Source organism: Aricia agestis, chromosome 3, assembly GCF_905147365.1.
Source record: "Aricia agestis chromosome 3, ilAriAges1.1, whole genome shotgun sequence".
Classification (NCBI taxonomy): Eukaryota; Metazoa; Arthropoda; class Insecta; order Lepidoptera; family Lycaenidae; genus Aricia; species Aricia agestis.
In genome coordinates this window covers 4,181,481-4,193,326 of record NC_056408.1, presented here as the reverse complement: position 1 = coordinate 4,193,326, position 11,846 = coordinate 4,181,481, and the positions used below count along the sequence as shown (strand labels likewise).

Below are 11,846 nucleotides of genomic sequence, written 5' to 3'. Positions count from 1 at the left end.
CTAAAGTAGATAATTGCTAATTAAGACATTATAATATCTGAGCAAACAAATTATAATACCTGAACAACAAATCAACTATAATAATAATTAATAAAACATAATTTTGTTTTTAAACAACATAACACAGAAATTGATATTTTAGCACTTAACTTTTAATGTAACAGAGTGAAATGTTTAGAAAAATGATTTATGATGATGATTTTGTATTACTTTTATAATATACTCTTAAAATCATAGAACAAACCTCGGATCACCTGATGGTAAGCAACTACCGTCGCCGATGTACGCTCGCAACATCATATTTCCGGCCTTTCTTTCTTTTTTCCATACATCACTATAATTTTATTACAAACATAAAACACGGTCACATTAACTTGACGCATCGCTGGAATGCAATAACATGCCCGCTCCATAATGACGTCATCAAACCGTGCGTCTAGTTAATGTGACCGTGTTATAAACATTGTATTGATAACTGGAAATGTGATACAGATAATTGACTGGATGATTGCAGTTCGTGTTAGCGGGCTATCTGCGACTGATGACGGGTAATGACTATAGTCAAGTATGATCTAAGAATAGAGAAAATTTAAGACGGCAGTAGATGAGGCGGGTAACTAACAATTTGAAAATGTTTATTTTTGGCATAAATTGTGTCTTTAGGGCCGGAAAACTGATCAAAAAAATGTAAATGACCCAGATGATGAAGCACGTTATAATAGGGGTTGTTTAAATTATACGGGAAAAAAGTCGGTCAAGCGCGAGTCGGACTCGCGCACGAAGAGTTCCGTACCGTTATAGAGCAAACATAGGCCAAAAATTGTGTTTTTTGTATGGTAGCCCCTCTTATATTTTTATTTTATTTTAATAAAAGAGCACATATAATTAAAGCATTTTTGAGAATTTCAAGTGCCTGTTTCCATTATTGATAACGAGCTAAAAAAGCCAAAAAAATACATTTGTTGTATGGGGGCCCCGATCGATATTAATTTTATTAATTTGTTTTTAGTATTTTTTGTTATAGCGGCAACAAATAGGTATACACAATCTGTGAAAATTTCAGAAAGCTTTAGCGGTTCTTGAGGTACAGCCTGGAGACAGACAGACGGATGGACGGACGGACGGATGGACGGACGAACGGACGGACGGACGTACAGACGGACGGACGGACAGACAACGAAGTCTTAGTAATGAGTCCCGTTTTTACCCTTTGGGCACGGAACCTTAAAAATGAGTATTTATCATTATGTTAAAAAAATAGTTATATAGTTCGTCTACAGCTTATGTCTTCAATTATTTAAATGTCATCTTTTTAAGACACATAAAACTAATCTAGAGACAAATTGTCTAGAAAACCAATCCGATTTGAAGAATGGGTTCGTAATTAAAATCAATAGAAACGATTCGATTGTTAATTAGAAGTATCAGATGATGAATCGAAATGTCTAGGCTTAATTGAAACATTCTCACTCCGTGATTAATGATCGATTGGACGATGTTTTGCCACGATATTGATACGAGAAATGATATAGAGACGTTTAGATGGAGATTGTAGAAATAATAATGACGATGAGACATGCAGAGTATGATTAGTTTAGTGTCTATTATTCTATATATTAGCACAAATACGTGGGAGAGCCATGCTTCGGCACGAATGGGCCGGCTCGACCGGATAAATACCACGTTCTCACAGAAAACCGGCGTGAAACAGCGCTTGCGCTGTGTTTCGCCGAGTGAGTGAGTTTACCGGAGGCCCAATCCCCTAACCCCTACCCTATTTCCTTCCCTACCCTCAACTATTCCCTTCCCTTCCCTACCTATTACCCTATTCCCTCTTAAAAGGCCGGCAACGCACTTGCAGCTCTTCTGATGCTGCGAGTGTCCATGGGCGTTTGCTTTCCATCAGGTGACCCGTCTGCTCGTTTGCCCCCTTATTTCATAAAAAAAATATATATATATATATATATATATTTGACATTAGTATCTGTTATAAGATTAGTGTCTATATAAATTATAGACTACTGTAAGATGACGTCCGCGAATCGCGCGGCAACCGTACATTTTTCCGTAATAAAAGTCAATTAATGTCCTTTCCCCGGAGTCAAAGTAACTCCATACGAACTTTCTCGTTCGTCTGTAACATACAGACAGACGCACTTTCCCATTTTGTCTTTATCTTTCTCGCACTGAAGAAATATAGCATGAAGCACATTTGGAGAGAAAAAAATTGTAATAATGAAGCATAATAATGCTTCCCAATTTTACAATTTTAATACGTGGGAGAGCCATGCTTCGGCACGAATGGGCCGGCTCGACCGGAGAAATACCACGTTCTCACAGAAAACCGGCGTGAAACAGCGCTTGCGCTGTGTTTCGCCGAGTGAGTGAGTTTACCGGAGGCCCAATTCCCTTCCCTATCCTCCCCTATTCCCTTCCCTTCCCATCCCTACCCTCCCCTATTACCCTATTCCCTCTTAAAAGGCCGGCAACGCACCTGCAGCTCTTCTGATGCTGCGAGTGTCCATGGGCGACGGAAGTTGCTTTCCATCAGGTGACCCGTTTGCTCGTTTGCCCCCTTCTATTATTAAAAAAAAAAATACTAGAGACAGCGCAACTGGTAAAATATGAGGTCAGATTTTTGAGAGAACATGATTATCATAAAATCGATATTACTATCAGCTACTCATCTACAGAATACATTCCACGACACGTACGAGAGGAACGTAAAAATTTTCCGTCATTCTACGATGACAGTCTGAAGATAGGCATCATTGGCGTTTAAGTACATGCATGTACGAAACCATAACTCTATTACATGGGACTTACTATTTTAGATGCAAGCAAATTCATACTAATTTTGACTTGAAACGAAAATTATATGACCGGTCGGAATATGCCGAGCTAAAAAATGACTCAGTTACTCTTCCCTAGTATGGTATTTCGATGCTCATAGGCCTTTCTCAACTTCTAGAGTTTTCAAAGCGCGTACGAACCGGAATAATAAACAGATAAGGACGGTGAAAATGAGCTCAGAACAAAAGTAAAAACATCTTCTAAGAAGACCGCTAGCTATTAGGCTTGGTAATTTATATGTCTACAATTTCTACACAGAGAGTGTGATTTGGCACGAATGGCTCGGCCAGACAAGCTAAACAAACCCGGCATTAATAATGGAGTTGTATGAAGAAGGCTACTGAAGGTTAGCAGTTGGGGATTTTAAGGATCTGAAACGCAATAAATAATAAGTACAAGAGTTAGCTGCTTTAGCTAAGAATAACGAAAGTGTCTGAATAAAATCTTTTAGCATAAGTTAAATCCTTTGTATCTATTGTCCACAGAATTTCCACCTCAATAATCGTGATGAATGGTTGGTGAATTCATGAAACTACTGCGAGAAATCCCAACAGTTTTTAGGTATCTAAATATTATATTAATATCAAGAACAAGATGTTTCTATAATATGTACCTACCCTATTTATTCCAGATTACAACTATCCTAAACTATGTGATAGAGGTATAAGCTAATTGTTATTATAGGTCTACCAGAATCTGATCGCAAAAAGTGAGAAAACAAATTGACTCTATCAATACCGGGGTAATTGGAATAAAACATTTTGATCCTCTTTTTTTCTGATAGCTGCTGATTATGTGTGTTGCAAAATGCAAATATAAAAATTTATCCACCGATCAAGGAAAATGTTCGAAAATCTGCTGTCAAAAATTGCCATCAGATAGATTATAGTCACTAACGGCCGTTCCCAATATTTGATCTATCTCTGGTTTTGCCCTACTAGAGATAGGAATAGCTCACATTAGACATTAGAGACATATATTTTATGTCAATTCAATGTTAGCTGCGATCGGTTGTATGTCAAACCAGAGATAGAGATAGATTGAATATTGGGATTATTGGGAACGGCCGTAACAAATCTATGGACAAAGTTAGTCTGAAATAAAGTTATATTTATTTATTTATCATAATCAGTTTGGTGGTTTAAGCATGAAGAGGTAACGACAGACTGATTTGTATCGTTATTATTTGGAGCTTAGTATTTTGTTTGGATAATATACCTCAATTTCATTTATAATGGAGGACTATATTAATTAATCTCATTCACCGAACCCATCACCGCTTAATATGTATAGATATAATTTCATATCATATAAAAAATGTAATTTATATAAAGTTTACATGTGGGTCGCCTAGCTAGTTGACACGAATCTCGCTAATATATTCAAAACCAGTTCCTATAAAGATTTATCGAATGTGCGTTTTATTAATTATATTCGAAAGTGAAACGAATTCGATCTTGAGTGAGTCTTGTTTTAGTAAATGGCCCAAGAGCCAGCGACAATCACACTTTCGTCATTTTATAAAAGCTGAAGTTTTCAGTTTATGATCCCTACTATAAAGATATTTAAGAACTACCAGCAAGCAAGCCATCGGGCAGTTGGAAGCAACTGTCAAAATGTCCACAAATGAAGAAGAGATTCCTACAGTTTTCCCGAAGAAAACAGAAAAAAAAATTGACCATCATACTTTATCGAAAGTTAGCTAAACCTTCTGAACTTGATATTTTTCCGTTCTTACCTCTATACCTGGGTAATACACAGAAAAACTTTCAGCTTTTTTTAAAATATGATGGTAGCCCCGTAAGGGCTACTGGCGCCTGTGTGCAAAAAAAGGATTTTGGCGGCCCTTTAGGCAAATTTTTTGGGTCCTTGGTTTTGGCGCCCCTAAAGATGACGATTTGGCGCCCCTAGAGGATGACGCCCGTGTGTGTAGCGGAGGCCCTGCGGCCCTCTAGACGAGTGGCAAAACGCTAACGCTAACGCTACAAAATGTATGGATTTGATATAAGTATTCGCTAGCGAAGCGATGACTTATGTCAAATCGCATACATTTTGTAGCGTTAGCGCTAGCGTTAGCACTAGCGGCAGCGCTAGCATTAGCGTTAGCGATAGCGTTAGCGTTAGCGTTAGCGCTAGCGTTAGCGTTTTGCCACTTATCTAGGGGGGCAGATGATGAAAGTCTGAAAGCTGTCTCTGGCTCCTACTTAAAAAAGTCTTCTGACGCTTTACATTTCATTCGGTGTTTAACCCTTTCTACCTTTGTCTTAATTTAATAACGAGGGTTTCTAATCTAAGGTGGGCGGAGCCTAAAAACCGTTTGACGAATTGTTGAAAAGGCCTAAAAATTATACTTGGACTAAAATTATTGACCCACCGAACAAACTTGTTCCTTCATAAAACTATTTATTGGTAAAATAAAACGCAAGGGAACCCTATATCTGTACTATCGTGCAGTGCCGGTATTAACAAAAAAAAACGGAATGAGCAAAGCTCGGTCAAATAGCTAGTAATACTTACTCGTATAGGTAATCCGGCAAAAGAGACTTTGTTAGCCATGTAGTGAGGTATCAAGAAAGTAACGTAACTAAAGTTTCTTACTATTACATCAAAGGGTCGATGACGTCACAGCACGGCACAAGAATTTAAAAATATCGAAGCATGATTCATTGCTGATAATGGTATTCCAACAGCGAACATTAACAAATGTCCCATACATGATAACTCCCGTTTAGTACAATAACAATAGCCGAGTATACAATACGTATAACAAAAATAATATTTCTGACATTTTTTGTCAGTTGTGTGACTTCAGTTAAATAAATTGCGAAAATTTTAAATTGTGTGATTTAAGTTTATTTTAGTAAGTTGCATACATAAGCGTGATTTTTATAGCCATGTCGCGGGTCTCACTGGCGTTTTGTATTTTATTGCTGTTTATAAGTGTTAATAGCAAGGTTATAAATAAAAGGAAATGTCCAGAAGTCAGGGCGGTACCACATTTTGATTTGACACAGGTGAGGAAAAAGAGCTCTACTCTTTTGTTGTATTTAATTCTTCGTCTGCATCAAATATTATGTTCTGTAGCTAATATACAGAAAGAAGAAGTAGGGAGACAAACATAGCGAAATAATTCTTGATGTAAAGATGAAGTCCGGCCGCCCAATAGATAGAAATTTGGCCACTGACCTATCTGTTTGTCTCCCTCATAGACGCTTGAATATATCGAACACTTTCGTGCATCTTCACAATAATAAGACATTCGGCGTTTCGTAAGCGTGGAAATGATATACCAAAAATTTTGTTTTCGAGTGAAAGATCTAGCCGTATAGTTTAATAAGTGAATTTCTCTCTATCCTGCGAGGAGACAGCACGCAAATTCTTTTGGTACTTACGATAAACTTGCAATCATTGTCCCTTAAAAAGATACGTACTCGCGAACATTTTTGGTAACAGGTAATGCGGTGTAAAAACTTCTAATATTTGTCCTTTCAAAAAACACATTCTAAGGACCTATTTGTCTTTTCACTACATCCATTAAGTCTTAGCAAGTATGCAGTTTCTTTTAGTAAACTTTTTAATTTCACAAGTACGTAACAAGTCTACGGCAGCTGAGTGCGTGGGTGACGGATGTAGAGTAGATAACTTTATCTTGTAATAAATTTAATACATAGTATGTGGTAGAGAGCTACTGATGTATGTAGTAGCTTATATATTCATTATTTACTTGTAGTAGCAGTGATGAAGTGCCTAATACCTAAGTTGGCTGGTAATGAACAAAAACAAAATTGTTATTCTATCCTTTAATAACAACTTATTCCTGTTGTTATTTATTCAGTTTTTTTTTCTTTTTTTTTTTAATGAAATAAGGGGGCAAACGAGCAAACGGGTCACCTGATGGAAAGCAACTTTCGTCGTCCATGGACACTCGCAGCATCAGAAGAGCTGCAAGTGCGTTGCCGGCCTTTTAAGAGGGAATAGGGTAATAGGGGAGGGTAGGGAAGGGAATAGGGTAGGGGTTAGGGGATTGGGCCTCCGGTAAACTCACTCACTCGGTGAAACACAGCGCAAGCGCTGTTTCACGCCGGTTTGCTGTGAGAACGTGGTATTTATCCGGTCGAGCCGGCCCATTCGTGCCGAAGCATGGCTCTCCCACGTATAAATTTATTTGGACAACTTTAAAAAGACTATGAATAAACAAAATAACAAATTGTAAAACATAATATTAGGCATTATATTAAACAACCAAATACAATCATCGTCAATAATATCTACAAATAAAAAAAAAGTAAAAAAAAAACAACAATTTTGTTTTCTACAGGAATTGAAGTCTAAAAACAACTGAACCAAGCTTGAGGCAAAGATGAAGAGTAGAGCAAGAATAATTTATTTTAGTTATTTTTAATTGTAAGACTGCACTGTTCTAAAGTGATTTTGCAATTTGCATGCTGTCTCGTATAGAAAGAATTAGTATAGGTTAATTAAACTTTTTAATCTGGACTTAACGCGACTTATTTAAGTAGTAATGCTACTACGAGTAGGTACATACTTTTTCTCGAAGTTTAATTATAATGCAACGCGAAAGTTTAAAAATAGTATAGGTTACTTTTTGAAAGTGAAACTTTTGTACTTGTTACTACTTGTTAGCATGTTAATAAAAATGGTAATAGCAAGATAATATCAATAATTCCAAATACAGCCTTAAATCTAAATGTTACTCTTACATTGATCATTGAAGACTTTGGTGGAAGAAGCAGGTAGGTAAATGTTAAAAAATTTCAGTTTTTTGCATAAATGGCGGCTTGAGGGCCGGAAGTGTATAATAATTTGAAGTCAAAAAACTGTGGATTTTATCTTTAATCAGATAATATATTAGCTAGATGATGAAATATGTAAGTTATAGAGTTTGTAAATTATGAAGTAAAATTGTAATTGGCCTTATATTATAAAATCTTAGTTATCAGGTTCTTCCACTTGCGCCTTTTATAAACGTCGGTATAAATGAAAGGAATTTTAAAAGTTTTCAAGATTATGCAAATAGAAATAAATTTTATTGGCCATGAAACGATGGAGATTACGATTGAATGTTAGATAGAAAGTGAAGTTAAATGAATCACGGGACGCGTATTGACTTTCATACATGCAAATTATTATGGGTGTGTTCTTAAACTCTTAACAGGGTACTGACTCATCAAATCGTAGTAGCCATTTTTGGAACATTGTATATTTAGGACATTTTTGTAAATAGGATTGTAAATTGTAATATTTGTTTAATACAGTGCATTTCAACCTTTTTACAATGCGACCATGGTATGATAAAATAAACCGCGACCCCCTTTATTTTACCATGTTACATGTATGTATGTTTATGAATTTATCCTTTTGTTAAAATTCTTCTACTTGTTACATTAATATTTTTAATCTTTGCTAATATGTTTTTTTACAAAAGAGTTCTCTCAATCTCTCACCACTCCCCTAAAGAAGCTGGGCTGGGGGACCCCCTGGGGGATCGCGACCCACAGAATGAAAAAACTGCTTTACTACTTTTAAATAAAAAACTAACGCCTGTCCAAGCTTAAAAGCAAATTCAACATTCACAAGTTTACACACACAACAAATAAATTAGCTTAACATTTGTTTAAGTATGTTAGTATCCTACAAAACAATTGTATTCTAATGTTTTCAGATGCTCGGTGACTGGTACGTCGTGGAATACTATGCGAGTGAGGAGGAGGCACTGTCTTACAGCTGTATGAAGTCCGTCTTCACGCAGGACGACCATGTTCAGTATGAAAGTAAGCCTCCTGTGGTTTTGTATTAGCAATCGCGGAATATTTATTGCCATTTTATTTACGCAGACAATTAAATTTGCGGATTTTAAAACTCGTCCTTGTTTCTAATTTGGTATTTAATATTTTAGATATTATGCTCATCGATATATTTATACCAATCCCTGTAATAAGGTTTTCTTATATCTATCAACTTATATTATATCGGAAAAGTATGGTTTCAGGGGAGAAAGTACGTTACTAATTACTAATTAGATACCATATAGAGTTGACTGTTGGCTGGCTTTACTCATACAAATTTTGACATTAATTATGAACTTATATTATGACTTCACTTGTGGCTTGGAATTGTCTTATTATTCTAATTGTGCCATAAATAATGTACCACAATCATGGTGACAATATTCTCCTTTTTCAGACGGCACCGTAGAATTGACGCCGGGTGTGACAATGAACTTTACTTACCGCTTCGCCGACGATCCAATTGGAGAGAACCTGCTGGGCAACATCACGTGGAAGGTGGACCTCAATGCACCAGCTCACTGGACCCACGCGGAGATGACGTGTAAGATACAGAAGTAGTGGTAGATGCAGGAGATGATGTGTGAGATATTTAAGTTGTAGAAGTAGTATTAAAAGCAGGAGATGACGTATAAGATCTGTATGTGGACATCAATGAACGTATAAGATACAGATGTAGAGCATCCTTTCCCAAAGTGGGCGCTGAAGGTCTAAAAGTGGGGCGGTGTGGGACTCAGAAAAAATGGGGTCGTTTTGTATTGGCTTGGGAGGTGATTTGTAATTTAATTTAATCTGGATGCATTTTAAATTAATTATTTGGAACCCCTGAAGTTGAGGATGTGTGAGATATATAATATTAAGTAGTAGATGTAGTATTAAAAGCAGGAGATGACGTATGAGATCTGTAATATTTAGAAGATGACGTGTATGATCTGAAGATGTAGTAGAACCAGGAAATTACGTAAAGATCTAGAAGGTCTTGTAAATGTAGTAACTAAATTGAAAACATCTAGAATATTATATGGTAAAAGTAGGGGAGGTGTAAGATGATGATCAAGGAGATGCGGATTAAGAAAAATGTTATGATGATGTTAAAGGAAATAGGACAGGATGAGTTACGAGTTTTAATAAAGTATTTATAGCTGCAGGCCTTCTAAATATTAGAAGGCCTGAATCTACGTCTACACTCATATTACATCCAGAAGATTAGTATTCCTAAACTATGAAAGTTGTTAAATTTTCAGTCCACTACGTGATGTCCTGGAAAAATCTTCATAGCTCAACAAGGAAAAATACTATTTATATAACATTTCCTAATAATGTCTAGGTTACTTATTATATCCGACCAATTACACGAACATACGTGCCGGCATTAGTTTCGTTACCGGTTTTTTATTGTTCTAAAGATTTCACTAACGGATGGTTACACCTAGTTAATTTTCCATACTAACTATTCTGCATCTTAGAATTACAAAGTTTATGAATAGCACGCAAAAATGTTCTAACTGACATTTTACGTTGTTCTGTCAATTCTATCGCGCTATAATAATATTATTATTTGAAGACATGAGTGGAAGAAGCAGGTAATAACAGTAAAAAATTGCCGTTTTTTGCATAAATGGAGGCTCAGGAAAATGATTTGAAGTCAAAGAGATGTGGATTTTATGTGTGGATGCAGTAGGTAAGTTACAAAGTTTATTTAAATTATAAGTGAAAAAAATAGTTATTGTCCATAAATTAGATATATAAAATGTTAGTTATCTGATTCATCCACTCACGTCTTTATTTATCCCGCAAATATTCAAAAATTCCTTGCCATCATAGTTTCTAAACTAATGCTTTCTAAATTTAAGGACTAAAATTAGCCGTTTTTGAGTTTTTAGACATCAAATGAAGTTATTGTCCACCGGTGTTAAGGGCCAACCCAAGAAGCGCTTAGTGTTACAAATCTGCTTACTCGGCTAACTACCAGTCAAGCATATTGACAATTCTACAAATTTTTAAAATACTTTCAGACGACGGGATCTACAACACCTACGTCCTGGACACGGAGTACAAAACCTGGTCTCTACTGCTGCATTGTGCTGAGCAAAGGGAGGGAGCGAGGTATCTTAGCGCCTTCGTGCTGTCTCGCAATACGACACTGCCGAAGAATGTGATGGCGTATCTGAGGGATAAATTGCCGAGGTATACTTTATAGTAGTCTGTGGAGTCTTATGTTCATTTTGTGAACCATAGATCAATTTATCAGGATCAATGAATTGACATAATCTAATGTGTTTTGCGTGGATTTTAATTATTTTTAATGCTATTGAATATTATGTATAAGCTACAATTAAGGTTATTATTATCATTATTTTGACCTTTCTTCGGTAGATTCTAGTCACTACTTTTGAGCCTATCAGGGGTATAATATATCCTTGTGATGATATGAAGTCCCTGATGTGATTTTATCAGAATTATTTTTATTTTGTTCGCCGAAAAATTCTGTCACTACAGTCCCAATTCCCAGCTCTACCAGAGGAAGAGTTGGGACTGTAGCCTAAAGTAACCTAAAGTTATCTAAATCTCCTGGTTTATTTACAGATACGACGTAGACGTGAATTACGTGTTCCCGATCAAACACGACGACTGCTCCGACAAGACTGCCAGAGCCGACGATACTCCCATACTGATAGAAGTCAACAGCACCATACCCAGAAAACCTGGAGTGTCTTATAATGATGGATACTAATACATTATTTAGGTTTAAGATATTGTATTGTATTGTGTTACCATTTGATTAAAGGTTTTTGGTACTGATTTGTTTACTTTTTAAATATTATGTCATTAAAACTTTTTTAGACGGTCATAAAGTCATAATATAGTGTCTATAAGTTACTGGAAACTTCTGGAACTGGAACTATTCATAGGTGGCTTCCATGCGATAATATATACCTTCTGGAAATTTCCCTAGCCTCTTTTCTATAGTATAAACAGACGGCACCAAGGCAGCTAATCATTATGTATGAAAATATGATGGCGGAAGGCCAAGCCGCTTTTGTTTAGGTTCATTAGATATTTTTAAAGTGCGTGAGTCGTGACTTTCTTTGTCTACTTCCAAACCTAATGTAAATAAATTGCATGATATAAATGCAAAGGAACTATTTTATGCCAGCAAAACTTTTCCTTTAAGGTTCATTGATT

General features: G+C 36.1%; 1 protein-coding gene across 2 annotated transcripts; it reads left to right on the top strand.

Moving 5' to 3' along the window:
* The first annotated feature begins 5,592 nt into the window (after positions 1-5,592).
* On the top strand, positions 5,593-11,462 carry LOC121740429. Of its 2 annotated transcripts, XM_042133120.1 has the most exons (6): positions 5,593-5,703; positions 5,736-5,867; positions 8,537-8,645; positions 9,058-9,204; positions 10,676-10,847; positions 11,247-11,462. In XM_042133120.1, the coding sequence occupies exons 2-6, from the start codon at positions 5,748-5,750 to the stop codon at positions 11,392-11,394; spliced, it is 696 nt and encodes a 231-aa protein (XP_041989054.1). In that variant the 5' UTR covers positions 5,593-5,703; positions 5,736-5,747; the 3' UTR covers positions 11,395-11,462. The 2 variants fall into 2 exon arrangements, with proteins under 2 accessions (XP_041989054.1, XP_041989053.1); XM_042133119.1 differs by having other exon boundaries at positions 5,593-5,867.
* Positions 11,463-11,846: the final 384 nt, after the last annotated feature.